This window comes from Mesoplodon mirus, assembly GCF_964341445.2.
Source record: "Mesoplodon mirus genome assembly, chromosome: 5".
Taxonomy (NCBI): Eukaryota; Metazoa; Chordata; class Mammalia; order Artiodactyla; family Ziphiidae; genus Mesoplodon; species Mesoplodon mirus.
In genome coordinates this window covers 130,674,611-130,702,281 of record NC_138980.1, presented here as the reverse complement: position 1 = coordinate 130,702,281, position 27,671 = coordinate 130,674,611, and the positions used below count along the sequence as shown (strand labels likewise).

At 44.8% G+C, this 27,671-nt stretch overlaps 1 protein-coding gene across 8 annotated transcripts in view; it reads left to right on the top strand.

Moving 5' to 3' along the window:
- Positions 1–27,072, top strand: part of MAST4 (microtubule associated serine/threonine kinase family member 4) — a gene marked incomplete at its 5' end in the record, with an annotated part of 585,767 nt that extends 558,695 nt beyond the window's left edge. For 6 of the 8 annotated variants that reach the window (XM_082620666.1, XM_082620667.1, XM_082620669.1 and 3 more), the window contains 9 exons: positions 246–358; positions 2,153–2,280; positions 2,617–2,852; positions 7,116–7,316; positions 9,990–10,219; positions 10,762–10,884; positions 17,731–17,867; positions 20,107–20,288; positions 20,636–27,072. In XM_082620666.1, the coding sequence (XP_082476792.1) occupies positions 246–358; positions 2,153–2,280; positions 2,617–2,852; positions 7,116–7,316; positions 9,990–10,219; positions 10,762–10,884; positions 17,731–17,867; positions 20,107–20,288; positions 20,636–24,522 (5,237 nt within the window). In that variant the 3' untranslated portion in view covers positions 24,523–27,072. The remainder of the gene's footprint in view (positions 1–245; positions 359–2,152; positions 2,281–2,616; positions 2,853–7,115; positions 7,317–9,989; positions 10,220–10,761; positions 10,885–17,730; positions 17,868–20,106; positions 20,289–20,635) is intronic. The other 2 variants (XM_082620672.1, XM_082620673.1) reach the window with 1 other exon arrangement.
- Between the last annotated feature and the right edge of the window lie 599 nt (positions 27,073–27,671).

Below are 27,671 nucleotides of genomic sequence, written 5' to 3'. Positions count from 1 at the left end.
TCCGTGGCATGTGGGATCCTCCCAGACTGGGGCACGAACCCGTGTCCCCTGCATTGGCAGGCGGACTCTCAACCACTGTGCCATCAGGGAAGCCCTCAGCTCTACTTTTGATAGTACCTTCCAGTCTTGAACGCATGGGTTCTGAAACATAATGCTGCTTTGATATTAAAACTCATAATTAAAATATCTAAATTAAAAACTGAAATTCTGAATAATTGGAACTGTTTCCAAACATTTCCCTGCAGCGCGGTCAGAGAAGTACCATCATATGGAGACTGAGGAAGAAGATGACACAAATGACGAAGACTTTAGTGTGGAAATAAGGCAGTTTTCCTCATGTTCACATAGGTTTTCTAAAGTAAGTAAAATATGGCATAAACATAGAAGGTCTCTGGGAGAATCTCCTACTGGTCAGATAGTTGGTGCCTTAAACGGCTGCACAGAATTGTAAAAACCCCATGCAGTGTTTTGGGGCTTGAGATTTTTGGGCGGGGGGGTAATGACCCCATCTTGATAATCCAGAGTCCCTACCGCCCTGCAGGGGTATATTTCTCTGTTTCATGATCCAAAGATTAGTATCTTTTTTCTTGGAGGCAGAGACTTGCATTCATAGTCATTATTGGAGTACCTGATACCATTTACATGCTGACCCTGGTCTAGCTCAGTGCTGCTGGGCCTTGGAGGCATCCTTCCATTTCTTTCATCTTATAGTGAAGAACGTTGAGCTCATTGTGTGCAGGGCCCTCTTCTAGTATCCCATGGAACACAACACAAAGGAGAAAGCTTGGTCCTTGACATAAGCCCAGACACTTGGGGACAGTTGATTGCGGAATGAGAAAGTCTCTTAACCGATGATAGAAAGTGTAAGTTATTATATTAAAGGGGCAGTAGGAAGCCAAGCTAGAATTTTGGAAATGGTAGAAGATAAAATCGACATCGGAGAAAGATGCTTTTTCACTGGTAGTGGTAAGATTTAAAAGACAAACAAAACGACACACCTGATAGTCCTGAGATGGGGGCAGGGCCCTAGGAAGATAGAAATGAACCTAGAGGGCATCCTACCTTCCTTTTGCTATTTTCAGTAGCGATGTATTTTCTGTTGCCATGGCAGTTTGCATGATTATTGTGTAGCTTTTCTACAGCACTGAGTGATTTTAAAGTGTTCCGTATCTTTTTCTGAGTAACTGCCCAGGGTGCGTCTGCAAATTGGCCGGCGCTGCCCTCCCCATTTACAGGAAGGACATGGAGAGGTAGGGATTTCCCTGGAGGGGAAGTGCAGGTCTGGCCCAGAGCCGGGACAGAAGCTTTGATAACACAGAGTGTGGGCTTTCCCAGTACTTGTTCTCTGGCCCATCAAAGCCAGCCCCTAAACTGTTCCCTGCCCACTGTCTCCTGTTCTTTACCCACCTTCCTCCAAATCCCAGGAGATTATAGGAGGTCTAAGGTCCATTCCCATGAGAGCAGCAAGTGGCTGGGTTGGGCAGTAGTGAGCGCTTCCTGGGCTGGGCTCTCAGCTCCCTATTTTAGCTTCCATCTTCCCTGTGGTACAGCAGAGCTCTCAGTTTGCCTAAGCTATGATCCCCTTCAGAAATCCTGGTACCAACATATGAAACTGCCTGTCTGTATGTGAGATTTATAAGCCAAACAAGTAAGTACCTCTGACTCCTAACCAAATATGCACTGCATCTCCCCCCAACATGTCTTGAAACAGGTAATTTATTCTTCTCTTCGCCCTCAATTCCAATTCATTTTTCTCCTTCCCGCCCCTGACTGGGGGCCATTAAATCTTTTTCTCTGTGATTTTCTTTTTCTGATTGACTTCATGGTTAAAAAGTAATCTAACATGTGCATCGATCCCAGGCCTAGAAACCGCAATGCATCTATGGATTTTGTTTGCAGATACAAAGTCCATAGTGAGATACGGTGAGAGGGTGATGAATTCATAGCTCCCCACTCCAAAAGGAAAAAATTGTACATTGACCACTCACCTCAGGACTCAAGTAAACAGCATTGGAAAGTACCTTTTGAATACACGGTCCCAATTCAAACTTCAGTCATAGTCTCAGGTTGTTCTGCCAGGATTTGTTTGGTTTTTTATTCTGACAATTCCTTTCAAGAAGATATTAATAAGCGCTGACTATTTGTCTTGCAGGTTTTCAGCAGTATAGATCGAGGGACTCAGAATCCAGGAGAAGAGAAGGAAGACCCTGGGGACAAAACCAAAAGCACAACTTTGCCATCCACGGAAACATTAAGCTGGAGTTCAGAGTATTCTGAAATGTATGTGAAATTCTTGTTAACAAATATCATAAACAGCAGCTACTAAGACAGTGGCTCTTAAATGTGAGTGTGCATCCGAATCTTCTGGAGGGCCTGTACAAGCAGATTGCTGACCCAGGAGATCTGGGATAGGGGCTGAGAATGTGCATTTCTAACAAGTTCCCTGGGATGCTGATTCTATCGGTCTGGGCACCACACTGTAAGAATCACTGCCCTCGACATGTCTTGGTTAGGCTACCCCAGTTCCATTTTCACCTGGTTTCTTCCAAAATTCACCTTGAACACAGTTTCATAGTATGTATAGATGCATGACTTTGTTTTTTATTTTTAATTAAGGCAACAGTTATCCACATCCAACTCTTCGGATACTGAAAGCAACAGACATAAAGTCGGTTCTGGCCTGCTTCCCAAACTGGCTATTTCAGCAGAGGCAGAACAAGATGAGCCCGCTCCCCACCCCAGAGAGCTGCATGAGCAGCGGGAAAAGCCAGCCGCCCCCCCTGCAGAGAGTGCTCAGGAGGAGCCCGAGGTCAGCACTCCGGCCAGCACCATCAGCAGCTCCACCTTGTCAGGTAAGGCCCTGGGCGTGGCCCTGCCGTCCAGGCGTCACCCACCACATTGAGAAGTGACTGCTGGTGCTTGGAGTCCCAGGCCTGGCCCAGCCAGGCAGCGATGATGGGCATTTTGTGCCACTAGACTCTCTCCATGGCCCCACTCCTTGAGCTTGGGCGATGGGCTCCTCAGAACTGAGATCAGATGTCTCAGACCCCTCCTTAGTGCATGGCTGTACAGCACATCCTTCTTGCTTCACCTGTAGCCTTCACATCCTCTGCTGGGTTTCGGTGGCGTCCTTTGATGGCTGTCAGAACACTGTAAGGGAGCATGTTCTCTGTTGTGGGTACAAAGGCATGCCTTGTGGAGTTGCATCTAACTCAAAGTTACAAGTAAGCGACCCTATTAAATAGTCAGATGGTCAAACTTACCCTCAACGATGTCTTAAATCACCACCCATAAGGTACCGCGTAAGCCAGTTTTCCTTCTACTGTTGAGACGGGTGGTTGTTTCTTTGGAGGAGTTGGGTTTTGTTATGGGACCACTTATACCCAATAACCAAGCAGTCTGCACGTGAGACCCTCAGTCAGTGCAGCAAGATGCTTATTCTGTTTGCATAGCTGGCTAGAAACAGAGGCTGATGAGAATCTCAGGGACGTAAAAGAAAGAAGACAAGCAAGGAATTAGGTGGGCAAACATCTTGTATATTTGATGGTAAAAAAAAATACCTCATACCTTGATCTATACTTTTGAAGTGTTTTACTTCAAAAGTAACTTAACTATAAAGTTTCTTTAAGGGGGAATAAAAAGATGCTTATTCTGTGAGGCTCACGGATGGAATGGGGAGAGGGGAGTCAGAAATACGGACACAGTTCAAATCGGTGTCTCGTGCGCCTATGAAACAACTCCACTGCACACAAGCTGCCTTCCCAGCCCCTGGATAACTGACACAAATAACCCTAAGACATCTTTGGGTGTGTGAGAAACAGCGGGGCTTGGGGGCGCTTTATGGTGTCACTTTTGTGTGAAGTAAACCTTCCCGACACCAGGAGCAGTATCTCCACAGGTTTTTAAAATGCTTACTGTATCATGCATACTTGGGGCCTTTAATCACGGAGGTGTCCTCATTAGATGATCGGCCTTGTGCGTCCCTCAGAGCAAGTCCTTGAAGTGCATTTCAAATATTATTCGGTGTATAAAAGTTTTATGCACAGCATGTCCTTCTACAGAGCAATGTGTATTTATGCTTAAAAAATAAAAACATGGATATGGATTAAGGTTGCTATGATAAATGTTTTCATTAAGCCATATCCAATATGCTATATTGATAACCATGAGTGATTCCAAGAATTTTCATGCACATTTTTTTAACTAACTGAATATTCGTGGTGTAATGTTTTCATCTTGTTTTGAATCATTTCAAAATTACAAATTTTACAGGCTGGGTTTATTTCCGCCTCACTAAAAAGTCTGGTCCTGTGGAGCTTCCCATGAGCTTACAGTTGATCATGGGGAAGAATGCTGTTGGGTTTTTTCCCTCTCTCTCTTCACCTCAGTTCTGTTTCCATGTAGGATAATTCCACGTGTCCTAAATCTAGAGAGCCAAGAGAACAGCAATGAAGAAGTGGTGTAGAAACAAGCTAGTAGTCTAAGATGCCTGTTTAGTTCATCTTGGTAATCAGGTCAAATGTAGATATGTCCAGTGTTTTATATTTCTGGTTACTAAGTTCTCATCTGTTTCTTAGTTATTATTTACTCTGAATAGAGTTACCTCTACTTCACATTTATTCTGAATATGATGAATTGTTTATGTTCTTTTGGTCTCTTCTGCCTACTCACTATCAGAAAGGTAGGAGGTAAAGGGAGGGGAATGGTGTCTAAGCATTTGATTGATTACTTTCACAATTTAAAAAAAATCTGTCTATATCCTGCTGTGCATTATGATTAATAGATTCAAACCACCTTTCTCTCTGTCTCCCCCATACACACACTAAAAATAATCAAAGACCTCGGGGGCCGTACAGAATAGAGAGATGAGCTGATTTGCTCACAGCCAAGGGTAATTAGGGAATCTGAAAACCGTGACTGTGGTAAAATTAAATTTGTTGATTTTTATATTGCTCCACCATCAAAAAGAAAGAATCCTTGACATTTACAGAACATTAAGGTGACATTATCTACCACTGGCAGAAAAGAAACACACGTTTATATACAGTGCTATGAAATGAGATGGCGAGGCAAGAGGGAGGGATGATAAAAGAGAACATTGGATATTCACACTCTGGCATTTAGGGAAGTGCAGCTTTATACCTGTTTCTTTTTTCATGACTGCAATGTATTTGAATCAGTGAAAAGTAAGTCTTGAAGTTTTAGGTGTAGTGCTTGAATGCATCCAACAAATTATTCATTGTGAAGAGATTCAGCTTTTCAGTTGATGCTTGTCAGTGATCCCATCCAAGCCAAATTAGAAAGGAGAAGGGAGTGTGTAACTTACCCCAAAGTAAACTGAACGTTTTTGAGATAAGATTTTTTTGATTTGTGAAGCAGTTTTTGTCCAGTCCCTCAGCAGTCGATTTCTTCATTTAGAGTGAATAGAATAGATATGCTGTCATGTGGGACTGAGTTTGGCATATAGAAGTCGAAAGGTTGTTGATATTTGCCTTAAGGTCGTCTTCCTTAGTAGGTCGGATGGGTGTCACATGGAAGTTTGTGAATCTTACCCTGTACCTACAGCACAGTAGGTGGCCATGAGCTGTGCTATGCCCAAGCCCACTGTCCCAAGTCCCAGGCTTCCCTTAGCTCGGACCCCACCTGTGGGTCTGTGCCACCTCTGTGAACTAGGACCAAACCTGCCGTGCAGTCGAGTGATGTGTATATAGCACTGTAACAGAAATGTTAGTTGAGTCTGATTAAGCCTCTTCTCTAGGCAAAGGATGTCATGGTCAGCACTTTAAAATGTGCTGGTTGATCTGCAAAGGATCATTTATAATGGTATTAAATTCTCTGTGTGGATGGTATATCTTAATGTGGTGATAGTGTTGATGATTTTTAAAGCACAGGGGCCTTATAATATAGCATTTAGAAGGAAAAAGAAGATAAGCATTGTTTTTTCCTGGACAAAGATGTATTATCAGTGATTAAAAAAAGAAAGAAAAAAAACCCCAGGAAACTGATAGATAGCCTGTGAAAGAAAGAATAGGAGAAACCAAAAGGGATGGTCACTTGACTTTTTTCAACATGTCACTTCTGACAAGAGTAAGGAACTTTCTTTACTCTGGGCGTGTGCAATTACCAGACTGGTATCAGTGATTTTCCATTTCTGCATCCTTCTATGTGGTTACATGTTTTCTTATGTTCCTCTGCTGAGGGAAGTCCTAATTTTTTAACTTTAAAAAAACAAAACAAAACTCTCCAGTGTATACTGAGGATTAATAAAATTAAAAATAAAGAAGGTGTGATGGCTGGCTTAGAGGGGGATGGATCTTTTCACTCCCAGTAACTTCAGGGCAGATCAGCATTTGGCACTGTCTAGTCTAAAGGCAAGAAGATGTAGGGAACCATTGGGTACCATGGTGAAGCATACCCTTTGTCTTGTCCTGTGAAATGTACAAGGAGCTCAGCGTGAAAGCAGGCGTGGGAAGTCAAAGGCGACACTTTAGGCACTTTTCCGTAAGTTACAAACCTGAGCCTAAGTGTGAGGTGTGTCCCAGAAAGATGGTAGGAGACGATATGGGCATAAATGTCCATGAAGTGACTACATGATGTCCACATAGCAAAAACCAGTATTAACAGCATTGCTAATGATGACCATTTGTGTCACAGGATGATCATACTCTACGGTGGGCATCCCGTGGTTCATAAGCTGACGTTTGGGTCATGGCCTTTCGTGGCAGGGTCAGGGGGAAGAGTTGTCTCTACTAGGGTTGTAAAAGACAGATTCTAAAAAGTAACTATTCTCCTAGTTAAATGGAGTCAACTGAGAGTTAGTGGACTTGTGTACAAGTAGAACGAAATCTGAATGGACATCTCTTTCATTCTTCCTCCTCCACGCCACTTTTCTCAAACCGGTCCCATGATTTTCCTGTTTGCCTGACACCACATGGACTCATGAACCCACATGGGCGTCTGTTTCCCAGCGTTTGTCCTTCCTTCTCCCTCTCTCTCTCTCTCTCTCTCTCCTTCTCTCTCTCTCTCTCTCTCTCTCTCTCTTTCTCTCTCCCCCTCTCCCCACCTCTCCTATCCCAGATTTTCCTGAACATGTTTATCCCTTCTTCTTTGTACAGTTGGCAGTTTTTCAGAGCACTTGGATCAGATAAATGGACGAAGCGAGTGTGTGGACAGTACAGATAATTCCTCAAAGCCCTCCAGTGAACCCACTTCTCACGTGGCTCGGCAGCGATTAGAAAGCACCGAGAAAAAGAAAACCTCGGGGAAAGTCACAAAGTCCCTTTCTGCCAGTGCTCTGTCCCTCGTGATCCCAGGAGGTAGAGAGACATCTGCTTGCATGACATCGTGTGATTTGTGCATGCTCACCCCCCGCCCCCAGTTTGCAGTGCTGATTGACATACAAGATGGCTTGAAGCAGTAGCGGGTGGTGTCCTGGCGCAGCCCTCCAGAGTGTCTCCCTGCAAGACCTCCAGAGCTCCCAGGGGCATATGTGGTTTATTCCTTCTCACTTCTTTGTGCAGCAGGAGATGAGGCAGGCTCCCTTCCCACAAAGGCTTATTTCTTTTATTTGTTTTCTTTCCTTTTCTCCCACGCCCCCCAAGTTAAGTGATAAATTTCCCTCTTCTGAATAATTTTTCTTCCCTAGACTATGCATCATTTGTATCCTTTACAGAGCTATTTACAGCATCTGTGTTGGAAAGCTAAGTATAGTTTTTCTCATCTAATTAACAAGGAAATTGACACAGAGAATGTAAGTTTTTCATTTCTGGGGATGCAGAGTCACAGACAGCACTGAAATTACAAGGTTTACCAGCCCTGTCTGTTGGGTTATGCTTCCTCCTACTGGTATTATTTTCTACCCTATATTAAAAAACTGGGCTTAATTATGGTTTTGTTCAATTGCAGTATGTTTCCACAACCTAGTTTTGCCTCTACTAATCACAAAGTCTACAGTAATTTCACTGGCTGAGATGAAAATATATACCCTGGTGGTTATGACTTATCACTCAAATGACAATAAGAGAGTGGAAGTGGCAGTCGAATTATATTGCAGATGGCTTGCAGTTGGAAGAATACAGACCATGTATAAAAGGGATTGTTTACATTGTTGAAATTTCAAATTTGTGCAGAAAGAAATTGGGTAAAAACAAAAGCTCCCTGGGGGGTAATGCTCACGGTAGCATATTCTCATTTCTGGGAAATGTCTGTGTAGCACCATAAAACAAATACCTATCTCCCTAGTTTGAGTGACTATTCATAACCAGAAGGCAATGGCCCCAGTGCAGCTGCAGTCAGGAAGGTAAGTGGGATGTGGTCCAGTCCACTTTGAGAGCTGATGAGAAAGCCCACATCTTGGTGAATGTAGGTCAGTTATTCAATCTGAGGAGATAAGATAAAATGTACTGAGGTAAAGGGTCGGGGGCCTGGCTCTTTTAGCAGTTTGGATCTGTGTATCCACTCTATCTTCTTCCTGCCTTTGCATGTGTTGAAGTGTGCATCTGTTCACCTGGCCTTTGGATGAGACAGAGGTAGCCAGGAAAAAAGGGTCAGGATGCCGCATGAAGTCAGGAAGTGAAGGAGCTTGGATAGTGATACATTTAGCTAATTGTTTTCCTTTGGACAGACATAAGAATTAGAGCAAAAGATAGTCTGGATACTTTCAGTTTGCTGTGGCCACGATGTTACCCACTGCACCCCGGGAGCCTTCAGCTGCGCTGGCCCTTTGTAGCATGGCCCTGACTGAGCTCACATTTAAACCTCAGCATCTTTTTGTAGGTTATTCTTTTTCACACACACACACACACACACACACACACACACACACACACACGCAATTTCACATGACCAGTTAGGATCTGTTTAGATTCACATAGATGAAACAGTGATAAGAACTATAAGTTAAAAGTGTGTTTGTTCAGAAAACAAGGAAAACAGAATAGTATTGGTGTTGAAGAATGTGAAGTGAGTTTTTCTTAAAATTTCTCTATCCACCTGCATTATCCTCTCAGAAACCTTGCTAGAATTACAGGTAATACATGAAGAGAATCAGTTCTAATTGTAGTAATAAGGAATGATTCTTTTATAGAGAAGTTAACATTACAATGTTTTCTTGATCAAAATTGTTTAATCAGTACTAGTTCAGTAATATTACAAAAAAGCAGAGGTAAATTGATGAATTGCTTTCCAGGCCAGGTTTTTTCTAAAAGAACCATGTTAAAGTTATTTAGGGCAAGATTTGGAGCCTGAGTGTCTTTTACTGTAGTCCATACAGCCTTCCCTGTGTGAGGGTATGCCTGAAATTTGTGCACCTATGGTTTGTTTATTTACTTATTTATGTATTTATTTTGGGGGCTGCGTTGGGTCTTCACTGCTGCATGCGAGCCTTCTCTAGTTGCAGTGAGTAGGGGCTACTCTTAATTGTGGTGCATGGGCTTCTCATTGCAGTGGCTTTTCTCATTACGGAGCACGAGCTTCTAGGCATGTGGGCTTCAGTAGTTGCAGCATGCGGGCTCAGTAGTTGTGGCGCATGGGCTTAGTTGCTCCGCGGCATGTGAGATCTTCCCGAACCAGGGATCAAACCCTTGTCCCCTGCATTGGCAGGCAGATTCTTAACCATTGCACCACCAGGGAAGTTCCTGTTTCTTTAATTAAAAGAAAGTGTATTAAAAGATCACGGTCAGATAGAAGTGAAGTTTTGTGTGTTTTTTAATTTGTGTAGAGAACTAAGAAGTTGTAACTTCAGAATGTGAGTTTAAAAGTTAGTTTAAAAAGAGACACTTCTGAAATTTTCTTGACAGGCTTCTGTCAAGTTACCTGTTACCATGCTAGTTACCAGTATAAATATTTTTATATTATTTCTTCTTTATTAGAAAGGAATGGATTTGTTTTGTGACTGTGCTCCCAATCCCAGCAGGGCTACCTAGTGAGGGCTACCTGAGACCAGTTTGTGGGACCAGGATGAGCTGTGATGACTGGCTTCTTTGTTGCAGATATGTTTGCTGTTTCTCCACTGGGAAGTCCAATGTCTCCCCATTCTCTGTCCTCGGACCCTTCTTCCTCAAGGGATTCCTCTCCCAGCCGAGACTCCTCAGGAGCTTCTGCCAGTCCACACCAGCCCGTTGTGATCCACAGTTCAGGGAAGAACTATGGTTTCACCATCCGAGCCATCCGGGTGTATGTGGGAGACAGCGACATTTACACAGTGCATCATATCGTTTGGGTAAGACCGACACTCTCTCTTTCTGGTTAGTTTTTGTTCCCAGCCAAACTGGAGAATAAATATGTCAGCTGAGGCGTAGTTAACAGCAAATGATTTTTCTGTTAAGCTGGCATTTGGGACCTGTTTCATACTCTTGCCCTTTATCTCTGTGGTGGGATTGAATTTAGCAAAAGTTAATTCTTTCTCATAATTCTGTTAGTCTTCATATCTGATTATCCACCCTGCATACCAAGCTGGTAGAAATAGTCAAAGATAGTCCTGTTTTTATCCTTCTTTCATTCTTCTTTTCTTAGTTTTTTTCCCTGGCCATCCTTTTTTTTAAGTACTTTCTCAGATCACCTGAAATTGTTTAAGGAACCATAGGAATTACCCTATTTTAGGATGATGACAGAAAAAGAATAGCAAACCATGTCTTCCTGGTTTCCTCTTAGGAGCTCAGGATCATTTGCTGATTAACTCAGAACACTGAGCCACAAGAAACAGTAGGTGTCAGGGTTGTCATTTGTTTGCTTACTAATATATGCTCTCCTCTTGGACTTTAGAATGTAGAAGAAGGAAGTCCAGCTTGTCAGGCAGGACTGAAGGCTGGGGATCTGATCACACACGTCAATGGAGAACCAGTGCATGGACTTGTCCACACAGAAGTTATAGAGCTCCTGCTAAAGGTACTATCTTTTTGATGTCATGGCCATCCAGATGAAGGAGGTAGCCAGAAAGAACTAGTACCAAGAGTTCTTTACTCAAGGTCTAGAGTTCTTCTATATGGCACATCCATACACTCAGTCTCGTTGCTGAGAGAATATGCGGTAGTCTGTTTAATGTAAAGGCAAAAATAACATGAATTTTTTGGTTTTATATCATGAAATACACGTTCATATATCTGCACAATCACGTCTTAATTTAATTTTGCTTCTTATCCTAAATTACAAATAGAGTTCTCTTTGTTTATGTACCACACATAGTAAAATCTGTTTGGAAATCGTCCATCCTAAAGGCGATTTTCTTCAGTAAATTTTATTCTATATAGCAGAAGACACAGTAGTATTAAACTGTGAGGTCAGATCTGAAGGTTGAGTCTGAGAGTTGGGTTTCCTTTTGAAAGGTAGAACTGTGAATATATAACGTACACTATAAATGATAGAAATAGGTGGTAATGGAAGAAGGGATTCTAGTGATCATTAGTAGGCCTTTTCCCATTCAAACGTACAAATGAATTTGAATGTAGATCAATTTCTACTTGGAATGTAAGCTGATTCAAGCCCATGGAGTACGAAGATCACAAGACGCATGAGTGTGATAGAGAGAGACAGTCTATACTGATCCTCTGCTTTCTTTTGGGTTATTTGCTCAGCCACCTGCTGACTACAGAATATAAAGTTATAGCTCCAACTATGGATCTGGTTAAAACAAAGATAAATTTGAGTTTGATTTTAAGTTTTTTCAAGGAAAGACGACTCTCTGTGATCGAAAATACAGTCTTTAATTGTAGGATTATTTTACAAGTCCACAGATGTTTACGGATGACCCTTGCTGTTGTGAGCACTGGGAGGGTTGGGCTCTAAGGGGCTATCAGAGAGGCGTGAGCCATGACCTCAGATAACCTGCAGCCTATTGAGAGGCACAACATAAACACATATGTGTTATTTAAACAAGGGACATTCAGACTGTTTCTAGAGCACTCGCTCTGAGGCAGGTGCCATGGTAGATGTTGGCAACATAGGAATTCAGGTATGGTCCTTGCCCTCGAGGACTATGGGAGATATAGAAGAGGTATGCAGGTAGATAAAGTTCAGCTTGATTAGCCAGGGCCATAGCAGGGGGAGGAGTCCCATACTTTTGGAGAGGAGATTCTGTGAATGAGGAGAGTCATCACAGAGAAGTGACACTGAACTGGAACTTGAAAGAAAATTAGGATTTGGAAGGTAGTGCAGGTAGGTGGGTGTACAAAGCCTTTGAAAAGTAAGTACAGTTAAATGACTTTTCTTCTTCCTTCTCTCATCCCCCAGCCAACACAAGTGTATTCTTCAAATGATTCAGTGTCTGGCCTAGGTTCCAGGAAGAGTAATAGCATGCATATTCAAAGGTCCATTGTGAAGTGGCAGATTGTAGGAAAGTTATTGCTGTTGATCAGTTCACAGCATTAATGAAACTTTGGTCTTGACCTCAGTCCCCATTGGAGTTGAGGCTGGGCTTTGCTATCCTCCATACCTACAGGTGGTTCCCCTAACTCTACTCAACTTTCTCACAAATGCATACTATACTATTGGGCTCCCTGATGGCTTTGTCATTGGTGGACCATCAGGGTAGTAGCTGTATTTTGGTATTCCAGATGCTTTTTACACGATGTTTTATACTTGCAAACTACTTCACAAAATCTCATGGCATCCTTAGAAAAAGGTGGAAGAGCCATTACATAGGGCTGTATGTATATTTAGAGATACATGTGCAATACTTATTTATCTTTCGGATTGTGAACCTAATAAGCGTATTGCGTGTTTCATGGCTGCGGCTTTGGTCACACTTACCCTCACAACTTCAAAACGAGCCTGCTATGGAAGCACTAACTTACATGCACAAGGAACTAGAAAGTCACGGTCATCCGGTTCAGTTCCCCACAGCTCTGTGAATCCCTGTAAATGTGCTCCTTCAGCGTCGCCTTAAACCTCTCCTGCCCCAAGGAGTTAATCACCTCCATCCAGCTTGCAAGTAGCTTGTTAAAAAAGAACTTTGTCAAAGCACTGAAATCTCTCTCCAGCCACTGCAGTGAGGGGTGGAGGCCACATGGACCCAGTCATATCCCCTGCTCCCATAATTACCTGCACAGTGTAGCCTCCCTAATCCAGAAAACTCTCTATTCAACCAGGTTGCTTTTTTAGTACAGCATTAGTTTAAATCCCCAATCGTAAGAGAAGCCCTAAAATATCACCAGCCTCTGCCTCAAAATTTCCTTTCCCTGAACTCTGGAGAACCTCTGGAAACTAAAATGGGGACCATCAAATAGCATCGTTATTACCGTCTTCACATATTAGCTGGGCCCCCAAAATGTGAAGTGTGCGAGGTACCGAAGAGTCACACAGCAAATGACACCTATGAATAATAGGTAATCGAGAGCCTTTACATGAATAAACTCAGGTAATCCTCATACCTTGTGCATAGGTGCTATAAATATAAATGTCCCCATTTTACAGATAAAGAAATTAAAGCAGGGAGAAGTTAACAAAGCAGCCAAGGTTATCTGCTAGGAAAGAGCAGAAGAGGATTTGCATCTCGGCAATGCAGCTCCAGAGCCTGTGCTTTCAACCAGCACGCCACTGTGCTCTGTACGTGAAGTCTTCTGATTGCCAGTAACTTAATACAGTCCAACGTTCACAGGGGAAACAGTGGCAATACTAGGCTATAATCAGAGTGTCAGACAAAAGGAACAAGCTGTAAATATGGCCCAGGTTCTAACGGAGAGAGAGCTTTCCACCAGGGTGGGCAGGGGTGAAGAGTTAGGGGTTCTCTGTGCAGGGCTGTGAAGGATGGGTGGACATTTAGTGTATGGGAAGGGAGTGCAGGACGGTCTAGGCAAAATAAAGAAGATGCTTAAAAACACAAGGACAGGAAGCTCCGAGTGCTTGAGGTGCATGAGTAAACCAGTGTGGCTGGAGCCTGAGTTCATAGCATCTGGGATGAAGTGTGCAAGGTGGCTGGGGCTGGATCATGGAGGGTTGAGTCAGGGCAAGCACACACGTATGCAGGAAGAGTGCTGTTCCCCATGTGCGTCTTGCAGAGAAAGAAATGTAAAAACAGTCTAGCTCAGTGAAGTACCCAAGGCCAACTGATAAACTAATGTGGAGTCAGACTGAGAGAAGAGACTGAATAGCCTGACTTCTGCTTTTGTATTCAGTTCAGCCAGCTTAAAATAATTTCCCTCCCACAGTGGACTAATCACACAAGTAGTTTAAAGTAAAACTTAACTAATAGAACATTTAACAGTCTTCTGGCCCCATTTCGTTGTTATTTTTTAAAACAGTGCTGCAGAATTTCCCTGATAAGAGACTGCTTCTTTCAAAAGAATTTGTTGTGGTCAGCGGACCCAGTAAAATACAGTGTGCCGAGTTCTGGCAGCACTTGCTATAGCCGATGGATCCACCAGATGGCAGTCTTCACAATTCTCACCTATTCTCCATAAAATTATAATATTTTTCAGTCATTTACTTACCATTGTTGTAATCATTAACGTTTCCAACCAAATGTTTGCACTCTGCATTTTTTGTGTCTGTATTTCCCCTTGGGGAAGTTATCTTTTTGTGTATTTCCATAAGTCAAGTGAACTGTCATCTGGAACAGCCATATGTAGAAACAAAAAAAGAAAACTGGGTTTGCTTTTATAGTGGAAAGGGACTTTAGTACAGAACTTAATGACGTGCTCTGATTCAGCAAACCCTGGTCATAACTTTTCTGGTGAGGAATGTTCAGTATATATATATATATATATATATATATATATATATATATATTTGTGTGTGTGTGTGTGTGGTACACGGGCCTCTCACTGTTGTGGCCTCTCCTGTTGCGGAGCACAGGCTCCGGACACGCAGGCTCAGTGGCCATGGCTCACGGGCCCAGCCGCTCCGCGGCATGTGGGATCTTCCCGGACCGGGACACGAACCCATGTCCCCTGCATCGGCAGGCGGACTCTCAACCACTGCGCCACCAGGGAAGCCCCAGTATATTATATTTTTTTCATATAATGTTGATGATATTTTTATATTTTTAAAATTTCTTCTTGACAGTCTGATACATTGATCATTCCTTATGTGGATCCAGTGCCTCGTTCCCTCACCACCACTCATTAAGTACAAGCTGTGCACTCTGCTGGGAGCAAGAGGTGGAAGGGATCAGGGCATGCCCTGCCCATGAGGAGTGGGCAGTGTGGGGTGAGGGGCGGGAGAGCCAGGTTTGGGCTCTCCCACTGGGCTCTGTGACCTTGGGAAAAAAGAATCTCAGTGTCTCTGAATCTGTTTTCCTTACCTCTAGTCAAAGAATAATAATCCCTTCCTACCTCATAGGGTTTAAATAAAAAAAACCCTCATGACTTGGTTGTGAAAATAAAGTAAGAGAATATATGTGGAAAATGCTTTAATATTCACAGTGTGCTTTTAAAATGCTCAGTGGCATTGTGAGTCTCTTACAGGTAAAGATATAAAAGTCAGTGCTGAATTGTGTTAGAAGGGGTGGAAGTGGATTCCAGCTTAGATGGCTCATGGGCTCTAGCAGCCCCGGTGATCATTGTGGCTCTGTGTCCACTCTGTATATGATGTAGAAAAGGACGGGAGGAACTTCAATGAAAGATGAACTCCCATCATGTTTGTTACTCCTTTCCTTCCCCTAAGACACGCAGGAAAAACTAAAACTTTAGCCTGGCCTCACTCAGTTAGCCTGGCCTCACTCAATTTGTAAAGAGAAAATCCCACACCAAACAACCTTCAATGGTAGGCCTTTCATGCTTAAAAACTGAATTTTCAGTTTAAAGAATAAATTGAGTGTCAGTCTCTACTATCAGGTTAAGGTTTATTTTTAAAGTTTTGGCATTTGCGTATAAAACAGGTACTTTATTCTTTCAGGATGAAGACAAATTTTTTCTCTTGTTCAAGTTCAAATCTCATTTCCCTAAAATACTATTTTACAATTATGACATTAAGTATGGGATTATATGTTCTTAAATATATAAAGAACTCTAAAATCAATAATACTAAGACTCTCTGATACAAAATTGGATGTAAGACATGAACAAATCGTTCTCTAAAGAAATAGAAATGATCGAAAATAAATGAGTCAAAGTCCAGCTTTGTTAATAGCCAAAGAACAAAGATTAAAACTTGTTATAACTTTTTCCTGTAAAATCAGTAATCTGTTTAATGTTAATATTCAGTTCTGACAAGCCTGTTCTATGGCTACTGCTCGTGCGCTGCTGGCAAAAGCATGAGGTGACATAACCCTTCTGGAAATTAGTGTATCACCAGGCACCAAGAGTCGCTAAAAAGTCCACCTAGACCCTTTGCTATGTGTATTGGGTCTAATTAGGTAATCTAAGAGAAATGTCAGAGGCTCAGACAGCGATTTAGAGATAAAGGTGTTTATTTCAACCCTTACAAGAATTTCAAGATAGAAAACAATAGCTGTAGGGAAATAGTTAAATTGTGAGTCACCCATCTCATGGAATATTTTTAAATAGCCAGTAAAAATCATGTTCTTAAGGAATATTCAATGACAAAGGGCAAGTTTTTCAAAGTTAGGAAATGTGAAGTGAACAAAAAACAGAAAACGAAATATGAGATTAATTTCATTAAGATTTAAATTATTTATAAAGTGTGTCTATATATATACATACTTTCTATATGCCTGATAAGAGACCAGCAGGAAATATACAGAAATGTTACCAATGTTAGCTGGGTGGTAAGCTCCTCAGTGATTTTTTTAATATATATATGCTTTACTCTTTTCTTCTTATAATGGCACGTATTACTTCCCAAGTTGGGAGGGAAGGTGGATGTTGATATTAAAGCAATCTCTGTTTTTCCAGTCCCCAGCCCCCATCATACTCAACTCCCCATCTCTTAATACCACTTAGAGCTGAGCTGCTAGGCATCTTCCAGGCATAGGCCTTTTAAAAGGCCCTTCTCCGTATGCTTCTTGTCTTCTTAAGGTAATCCGGGCCATCTGTGACTCCGAAAGGACATGTTTCCCTCCTGGTTATTAAGAAATTCAAGAAGAGGTCATTGATATGGGAGTGAAGGGGGAGGGTCCTGCCCACTTGCCCAGGGCACACCTCAGCCTGCCCTCTGACTCTGCTCTCAAATCCATCCCCAGGGCCTGCCCAGCCAGCCCCTGTCCCAGGTTCAAGTGGAAGGGCACAGAAACCCACCAGGAATGACCTCACCATGACTGACCTGGCAAAACAGAGGCTGTTTCATACCTGCTGGCATGAACTTTCCAGCTCTGCCTGCTGACAGGTTTTCTGGTGGTAGAAAAGGAACCTTTAAAAATAATTTAAAATAGAAGTCTCATTCAGTTTTGCTGCTTTATGATGTTTTTTTATGATTTCTAGAGAGCCCCTGGGCATCTTTATACTTAATACATATGGATGAGGATAACTGTGATTTATAGAGTCCTTTCCATGTGTCACCCTCAGTGCTAAAGGCTTTTCAGACTCTATCTCCTTGATCTTCAGAGGAGCCCTATGAGATAGGTATGACTCTTCTGTTAGATGGAAAGCAAGTGCTCAGGTCACAGGCACAGATTTGAACTCAGCTCTGTGGAGTTCCAGATCCCACCCTCTTAAGGAAACCTCACATTTTTTTTCCACCGAGTTTGTCAGGACTTCACTGCTTGGAGGGTCATTGACACATGGAAGCCTTTTGTATGTCCGTCCTTATGGATCTTTCTTTGTCTTAGGCTCTCCTATCTCTGTTCTGGTCTTGTTTCATCACAGCATTTTGCTTTAATACCACGTCATTTTTTTATAGAGTGGAAATAAGGTGTCGATCACGACCACCCCATTTGAGAACACATCAATCAAGACGGGGCCAGCCAGGAGAAACAGCTATAAGAGCCGGATGGTAAGGCGGAGCAAGAAATCCAAGAAGAAGGAAACTCTGGAAAGGTGAGTTAGAGCCATCCTCTTCATGGGTTTGGTGCATTCCCACACTGAGGGACATTTACTCCTTGCTTAATTTAAATGCTTGCATATGAGAAGGATCCATTTCTCTGTGAGAAATGTTGCCCCGTGGTTCACATGTATTTATACATTAGAGTTTATATTCCTTCGTAACAGCATTCTTTTTCATAGTGAAAAGACTTAGGTAGTTACACTGTAGAAGAATTTATATTGCTTCTTCTCATGTGTGAGAACCATGAAAAGCCCTTTGCCTTTTCTTAAGCCTCTAGACTTCATTTCAGTTGAGTTGGATTTGAGGAACTGAAACTTCAGTCAGTTTTTAGCATTATATCTGTATTTAATAACGTCCTTTACATTATCTAAAAACAAACAGTTGTTTTTTTTTGTTTTTTTTTTTTTTGCGGTACGCGGGCCTCTCACTGTTGCAGCCTCTCCCGTTGCGGAGCACAGGCTCTGGACGCGCAGGCTCAGCGGCCATGGCTCACGGGCCCAGCCGCTCTGCAGCACGTGGGATATCTCCGGACCGGGGCACGAACCCGTGTCCCCTGCATCGGCAGGCAGACTCTCAACCACTGCGCCACCAGGGAAGCTCCAGTTGCTATTTTTTAATGCCAGATATTTGAAGATAACTAGATCTTTAAAGCATCCAAATAAGCTAGAAATAAAAAGGCTTTGTTTTACTGACTGAAAGCCTAACTTGGCTACACGTTTGCACTGTGAGAGGCACCGTGAGTATCATTTTGTGCCCCATGCAGGCACTGGCAAGGTGTGTGTGTATGTGTGTGTGTTTCTGGTGAGGATATTTCTTGCCAGGCAGTTGTCTAGATGTGCTCCCTGCACGATGCCACAGCAGCCCTACTTTGCCCACTTGGATTTGGTGTGTTGGATAACATTATGAGGGTTTTTGATGATAGAAAAGAAAAATAAGCAAATGAAAAAGGAATGATTATTGACTCCAGGAAAGATAGAGTTATACAAGGAAGGAAAATGAATTATGGCCAAGCTGTGAACAGTATTTATCATGTAAAATAAAGAAAACACCAGCCTTTTGTTTCTAACCAAAAAAATTTAGCTCTACTAGGAGGCATAGAAACAGGGAAGTGTTTTCAGTTAGAAGGTGGAAGTGGTTGTATACGAGCTTAATTCTCATTTTTTGTGGTAGGAAATCAACAGATAATTTCTGAAATCGAAAAACTAAAAAAACAGCATAAGCACATTTCATAGCAATATGCAGACAAATAGGAGAAGAAACAGCTAAAAGACTAGAAAGTGGTTTCTCTGGGGATTGGGAAAAAGGCAGAGCAGGGAGTTGCTATTTTTCATTACAAACTATTTCACTTTTTAACCCAAGTACATGTATTACTGTGATTAAAATTACACACACACACACACACACACATACACATTTTGAGATTCTCCTTTTTTTTTTAATGTGAGCTTTATATTTTAATTGTGGTTTAGGTCATATAGAACACACTTGCTTCAGTGGGTAGCAGAGTGTAAACTACCTGGGATGAAGGAACTCTGTACAGCCACCTGCACTTCGAAGCCACCTGAAGCTGTGCTTTTAGCTTTCAGATGTGCTCGTTGGACACTAACTACACATTTGCTTGTGCTGCAGCATAGTGTCTCCTGCCCTGCTGATATGATAAGCTTCATTTCACCTTGCTCGGTTTTTCTATGTAAATGTCCAGCATGCACAGTCATTAGGAATATTCAAGAGCTCACAATGGAATAAGCACAGCAAACAGCCCCTCAGAGATAAAGCCTCTACCCAGTGTATCACCATCAAAGAATTCTATATCCAAGATGATGACTTTTCTTCCAGGGATTTACTTTGTATTACCTCTTAATTAATTAACTTATGTCAGTGTGTTTGGGGCTGTGTACTCAGAAGCTTTCAGGCAAAAAACCATGTCCTCAAAAACCTGACCTATAAATAAATGAATGTATATTTATTATATATTTTTCCTATTTTCACAGCTCTTCTTAAAGTGCTTGAAATTAAGAGAAGAGAGCTTCCATTGTGTAGTATCAAAACCTCTTCCTTTCTAAGTCATAAAAAAGTTGTGAATATAAAAGTGGGATCCTTCTCTTTAAAAGGATCTGCCACCATCCCATCACCGTCTCTGGCAGAGGCGTGTACTGAATGCACTGGTGCTATGGGGAGGAGGAGTGGTTTTGAATGTAGAATCTGATCCGTTTTCTCCTGTTTTCACTCTAGGAGAAGATCCCTTTTCAAAAAACTAGCCAAGCAGCCTTCTCCTTTACTTCACACCAGCCGAAGTTTCTCCTGCTTGAACAGATCCCTGTCATCAGGGGAGAGCCTCCCGGGGTCCCCCACTCACAGCTTGTCTCCCCGATCCCCTACTCCCAGTTACCGCTCCACCCCTGACTTCCCATCCGGTGAGTGAGTCTCCTTGCCTCTCAAGAGATGAGGGGTCACCATCTGAGATCCTGGAAGAGAGGCTTATTCCTGCTTAAGGAAAGAAGGTTGAGGATGTAATGGACAGAGAACAGGATTTATAGGAAGGTCAGAAGATACAGCTGTTTGGTCCATTAAAAAAGACAGGAAGTACTGGGTTAACCCATGGTGTGGGGAGGTTTATCTGAGAAGCATTTATTCACTAGACTTAGATACTGAGACAGTTTGCTGACCTTTACCTGACCTTATCTAAAACAGCTAGGTCTGGAAGCATGGAAAGAAAAGGGAAAGTGGCCGTTGCTCACAGCATCCTGTTTTCCACCCACAGGTACTAACTCCTCCCAGAGCAGCTCCCCAAGCTCTAGTGCCCCCAACTCCCCAGCGGGGTCAGGACACATCCGGCCCAGCACTCTCCACGGCCTGGCCCCCAAACTCAGCGGGCAGCGATACCGGTCAGGAAGACGTAAGTCAGCAGGCAGCATCCCGCTCTCCCCACTGGCCCGGACGCCTTCTCCAACTCCACAGCCCACCTCCCCTCAGCGGTCACCGTCCCCTCTGTTAGGACATTCACTTGGCAACTCCAAGATCTCTCAAGCCTTTCCCAGCAAAATGCACTCCCCCCCGACCATCGTCAGACACATCGTGAGGCCCAAGAGCGCAGAGCCCCCGCGGTCCCCGCTGCTCAAGCGCGTGCAGTCGGAGGAGAAGCTCTCTCCCTCCTACAGCAGTGACAAGAAGCACCTGTGTTCCCGCAAGCACAGCCTGGAGGTCACCCAGGAGGAGGTGCCACGGGAGCAGTCCCAGCGGGAGGTGACCTTGCAGAGCCTGGAGGAGAACGTGTGCGACGCGCCTGCCCTCAGCCGGGCCAGGCCCGTGGAGCAAGGCTGCCTGAAACGCCCTGTGTCCCGGAAAGTGGGCCGACAGGAGTCTGTGGATGAGCTGGACCGAGAGAAGCTGAAGGCCAAGGTGGTGGTGAAGAAACCCGACGGGCTCCCAGAGAAACAGGAATCCCGCCAGAAACCCCATGGACTTGGCAATGATGTGGAAAACCTCTCTGCTTTTAGGCTAGAAGAAAGAGAGAAGAAAATCTATCCAAAGGCTTCGGAAAGGTCAAATCATTTTGAAAACAAAGCAGCCGCGCAGGAGGCCCAGGCCCCGGGCAGCCTGCTGAAAGATGCTCTCCACAACCAGACCAGTGTGCGGGCCAGCGAGGCTGTCACCTCGGAGGGGGCGGCAGCTCCCGGGGACCACAGCCAGGGCACCGGTGACCTCAAACGAGCCTCGGCTCACAGCACCCTCCAAGACGGTCTCTGTCATGCCACCCACAGGCCCATCTCCGGGAAGGGTGAGTACACGGAGAAGGCCCCACAGGCCAAGGAGGGTCCCCGGTGTGAGAAGTTAGACAGCAAGCTGGCCAACATCGATTACCTCCGAAAGAAGATGTCCCTTGAAGACAAAGATGATGGCCCCTGCCCTGTGCTCAAGCCCAAGATGACACCTGGTGCCCAGGAGGGCCTGCCGGGGAACGCGGGCCGACCAGCCGGGGGTCAGCAGGAGGCCCAGCCGGCCTCCGAGAGCCGCACGCCATTCATCAGCAGCCACGTGGCTCAGCTCAGCACCGTCTCCTTTGTCCCTCTCAAGGCCCTTTCTGGCCGGGTGGACAGCGGAGCGGAGAAGCCGGGCTTGGCTGCTCCGGAGTCACCTGTCCGGAAAAGCCCCTCCGAGTATAAGCTGGAAGGGCGGTCTGTGTCATGCCTGAAGCCCATTGAGGGCACTTTGGACATTGCTCTTCTGTCTGGACCGCAGGCCTCCAAGACAGAGCTGCCTTCACCAGAGCCTGCCCAGAGCCCCAGCCCAGGCAGTGACGTAGGGCCCCCTGTGCCACAGGCTCCCGCCGGCAGCGTGGGGAGGAAGGGTGAAACTGCGGGTCAGAGGGAGTCCTCCCCTGCCACCTTCAAGGTGAACAAATCCTACCTGCTCGAGCCTCGGTTCCCACCACCCAGCCGGGGTCTGCAGGGCTCACCGGCGGCACCCCTGCCTGACCCAGAGCTGAAGTTGGACAGGAAGGTTTCCCACGCAGCCAGGACCCCGGCGACCATCGTGGAAAGCCATCCCCAGCGGGGAGAGGGCAGCCCCAGCCAGCACCAAGACCACAGCCCCGATGTTAAGCTCCTTCCCCTCCTGGGCCAGAACCTCCAAGGTGCTGACCCGTCTAGATTGCGCAGCCCGCTCCCACCTGAAGGTGCCTCCTTGAGGGAGAAGCCAAGCGGGAGGGAGTCGTCCGAAAGGGGCCCTTCCACAGCCAGAAGTGAGCAGTTGGCTTTGAGGGCCGACATCCGCAGAGATCCCTCCAAGGAGCTGTATCCACTAGAAGCTGCTAAAACCAGTGACAACTCCAAAACCCTCCCAGCTGTGGGGAGCACCCGCCCAGATGTCTCCACCCAGACCCAGGCCTTGGAGAAAGCATGCGGGCCTTGTGGGAAAGCAAACCCCAAAGACGGCCGAGATGAGGTGAGGCCACTGGCCAGAGAAGACCCCTCTTTGCACTCTGCAGCGGCTCCTTGTGAGAGGGAGCTGGGCAAGGGAAGGAGTGGCCCGGAATCTAAGCTGGCATCTGCTCCTGCCAGGTGGTCTCTGGAGCCACCCGGGACAGGGAGTGAGAAGAGTGCAAAGCTCTCCGGTTTCCGATCTGTGCAGAAAGATGGTCCCAAGGAACCAGAAAGGAAAGAACAGCCCCTGCAGAAGCATCATCTCACCAGTAGCTCTCAGCCCCTACCTACCACCAAAGAGCTCCCTGGCCTGGCCGCTCAGCAGCATTACATTCAACAAAGCTACCCTGCTGGCTCTCTGTCTGGGAGCAAGCCCTGCGCTACAGGCTCAAGCCTGGGCCTCCAGGGCCCTCCCAAGCCCGCTGCTGTGCCCTGTGAGAGCAGCAGCCACAAGCCCAGGTCTGGCCCCGACACAGACCCTCCAAAGTCTATGCACCCAGACCGGCCCCCCTCCTCCCAGAAGCTGAGCGTTGAGGCTGCAGTGGGCCAAGAGCCTGGTGCTCAGCCCCCCGGCAAAGAGGGGAAGGGCAGCGGTAAGGGCGTGTCAGAGGCGTTCCCTGCCCTCCTAGGTCCCCAGAACACAGCCCGCGATGGGACTGGCCAGAGAGCAAGTGGGCCCTCAGTCCCCCGACACATGGAATGGGGTCCTCTAGACACCAAGCTGAGACCCACCAGCAGTGGGCATCCCTCAGAGGCACTGGAGAAGCCCGCACATCCACCACGGCAAGGACCCCCAGGGGCCAGTGAGTCGGTGGACCAGAAACTTCCCACTGTTGGGGAAAGGCAAAACCTATCTCCAAAGGCCCCCAAACCATCCACTGTGAAAGATTATCCCCCTCTGTGCAAACAGACAGACAGGAGCCTGAGTCCGTTGGCTGCCAGCGCTGACGCCGGGAAGTCTGAAGGCAAGAAATGCACCGAAGCACTTTACTCCCCTGTGGACAGCGGGAAGCCGGGGGCCGGCCTTGCCCCGGCACAAGGTGAGGCTGGGCCCAAGGGCACGGAGAGGCCGGCAGCAGCCGCCGGGAAGGGCTGGCCGGAGGCCAAGGGGAAAGGGCCCAGTTCCCAGAAGCCACTGACGGAGGCGGGCAAGCCCAGCGGCATGAAACGGTCGCCCTCGGCCACGGCGCAGAGCTCTTTCCGCTGCGCTGCCCTCCCCGAGAAGTCTCTGAGCTACTCCTCTGGCTTTCCCGAGGCCAGATCAGTAGTTCCAGAGACTTCTACCACCTGCAGCGACACCTTCTCTGTCAAGGCCGGCAGGGCCGCGGCTGAGCCCCCAGCCTCCAGCAGCAGGGACCATCGGAAGCCCCTGCCTGGGGGGGATGGCAGAACCCAGATGACAAAGAGCGACTCCTTGCCGTCCTTCCGCAGCTCAGCCATCACTCTGGAGTCCTATCACCCCAACCCAGGCGTGGGGGAGGGCGCCAGCCACCGGGACAGGGCCCTCTCAGGAGCAGCCACCGCGGCAGAAACCAAAGGGAAAGAGCCGGCCCCCATCCAGCCAGCTCAGACTAGGAAGCAGAGTGTGGGCAGAGAGGTGACCAAGCCGTTCCCCGCTCCAAGCACGGAGCGCCCCATCGCCCTTCCTTCTGAGAAGGACTCCGGGGTGCGACAGAGGCGGGGGAAAGAGAGTTTGCGCGGCAGCCCACACAAAAAGGCCTTGTGATGGGGCAGGCCCCCGGCGGGACTGGGGGACCCAGCCTGCGTGTGTAACTGCATCTTGACTACCTTGGAAACCAGCACTGTGGGAACCCCCCCAGGCAGAGCCTGGAGCCTCACCGAAGAAGGGGGAGAGAAGAAACAGGAAAAGAAGGGACCTTCTTCCAAATGCCTTCCCGATTGGAACCGGTAAACTGTTACCAGATAGTGTTTGTACAAAAAAATAAAAATAAAAAAACAAAAAATCTTTTTGGTTGAGGTTGACGGTTGTTGAGGAAAACGATTTTCTCTGTAAATACCTAGCAATGTGTTTGGTTTGGGGGATATAGAGTCGATACTTTGCTGCTGATGGCATCATTTACTACAACTTTTTTTTTTAATAAGATTTTTGCTCTACCGTTGATCATAATGCAGTAATGAAGCAAAAGGGTTAAACCTGGGTATATGTAAAAGTATAGATACACCCATATTCGTGTATATACACATCCACCCACGTGTTTTGGTCTGTGGTTGAAAAGAATATTTCAAGGCTACATTTTTCTACATTAAAACATTCTAAGTCGAGTTGAAGGTGAAAGAAAGCCCAAAATACACTAGATTGTAAGCTTTCATGGGTATTTTTAACGAGTGATTTTGATAGTACTGTATCTGGCTACCTATACTTCCAGATCTAAAGAACTACTCGAATCGCTGCATTTGGAATCCTCCTCCATCAGAAATGGCCACAACAGATGGAGCTAGCCATTTTCATTTCATGGTCATCCTAACAGCCATTTCGATCCTGGGCCCAGCTGTCTGAAAGGCCAGTTGTCCTTGTCTGTGGGTGTGTATGTCAGCTCCTCATCATAGGTAGAGCGGGGGCTATAAACACATGTCGACTTATTTCTGTTCTTTTGCTTTCCCTTTCTGTTCTCTCGCTTTTCCTTTTCATGCTCTTAAACTCAGGCCTTTATGCTATGAGTCACTAGTCTAAGAAGCACACATTTTATAGTAGTAGTTCTGCACCAGCTCTGCTGTTGAACATAAAGGAAAGTTGCTGGACGCACACAAATCTGCTAGTACTTAGGTTGAGTAATAAGCATCAGGCATTGGAAGAGGTTTTAAATTTGCTTTTTTGAGGAAAAGTCGGGGGACCGGGTGGGGTTGTGGATTTTGGCATCATAGCATATATTTTAAGGAATAATCAGGACATCAGATACATTTTAATACATAGCTGGGGCCTTATGTTGTAGATGAAGCTTGCTGTTTTTAGCAAGTTCCTGGGTTTCACATTCATTTCTGATGCATCAAGTAGCTCCATACATTTCATAACATGATCTCTTTATTTGTATGCAAAAAAAATACTGTATTAATAAAGAGCAGCATTTTTGTAACAAAAAGACTTGTTGGAGCTATTTGGTGCTTGAATGTGACTGTCCTTTTTACTTTTGCTAAGCCTTATTTAAATTTTGTATACCATGGAATATGTAGAATTTGTCCGATCATTTTAGTGCTGCGGGGATCTTTTTGTTTGTTTTTTGTTGCAGTTTTCCTTCCTGGTGGATTGTTTTCTATTGTAAGACAGCACTTGCTGACATAAGTACTAAGGCACTAAGAGAAAATACACACAGATAAGTATTTATAAGATGCTTGGGATCCGTAGCAGGATTTTTTGTTTTGTAAGAGAAAAAAAAAAATTACCAAGAAGAAATACTAATCCAGCACCCAACCCCCCTCGGGGATGTCTTAGTATCTTCAGGCTATAAAATTGTTCACCTAAGCACAGCTTCATCTTACAGCCCTGTGGATTATAAATCATTCAGTGAGGCTGTAAACTCCGCTCCAAAAACAAAGGCGTAACTTAAACTGCTTGGTTGTCCTTCATTGTAAAATGAGTTGACAATGGCAAAAAAAAAAAAAAGAAAAAAGTCTCCTCCTTGCTCTGAATTATTTTCCCATGAGGTTTTAGCCATTCCCCATCACTATGTTGTGAATTGTAGAAGAAACAAATATGTTGAAAGATCTTGAATGGTCTCAACATTTATAATTCATACGTGCACTTGGTGGTTGTCATAACCTGATCCTTCTGCACCCAGACATCTAGACAGGCCTATCGGGGAGGTAGTTTATGGTTTACAGCCTTTGCTTTTTAACTGTCCACTTTCCTTTAAAGCACAACTAGCTGCTTGTTTACAAATGATATTTTTTAATGTATATTTTGTATAGTGTATTATCATTTTTGCCAAATATGTTTTTGCATTTTGGATGGCTACAGAGTACCTAAGGTTGCATTCATGTAATACCTGTTTGTTGTTGTAAACCTCTCCAGTCAGCTGGTAGAAATTCTCCTGTGTTCTATTTGGTCGGTCTCCTGTGATTGTAAGATGTGCTCCTCGGTAGTATTCCCAGCTGTAGATTTACCAGCTTAAAGTTTGTTAGGATCTGTGCAATAAAGTGTTTGCGGTCTTATTTTCTCTAAGGAATTCCCTATGGATGTCATAATTGTTGTATATTGAACAAATATTTATACTTATGCAGTTGCATAACATTGAAATAAAAATTTAGCATGAAAAGATAATGACTATTAAGTTTTTTCCCATATACCCACATACATAGCATCTCTAAAACATTACTGAATGTAACTCTCTCTTATGGAAAGGATGGTTGTCTGCAGATTCCTTTGGGTGAGGGGAATGGTTTGCTAAGTTTTTTATTGTCTGCCTACTATATGTGCACCCTTAGTACTGGGCAAGATGCTTTTTATCTGCCATCTTATTTGAGCCCCAACACAATCCTCAAACCAGATGGTGGTGGCATCCCCATTTTACTGATGAGCAAATAGGCCCAGACAGGCTATGTGACTTACTTAATATATACCCTGTAAAGAGAGCTTGGATTAGAGCGTGGATTTTTCTGGTTCTAAAGCTCTTGACCTTTCTAAACATTACCAGGTATCATGCAATTGAATTCAAGACCCAGGGCCCTCTGTGAATGATCTAAGCCATCTCATTTTCTAAGTTGACATGCAAAAAAATCATATGGTGCAAAATTACAAAGCCAAGCAAGCTAATCGTTCTCTGTAATAGGACTCCTTTATTAGTCCTAATTAATTACTAATTAGTCAGTAGGCAATTTCCCTTCTAGATTTTTGATTCCCAACACAAATATTACATGAAA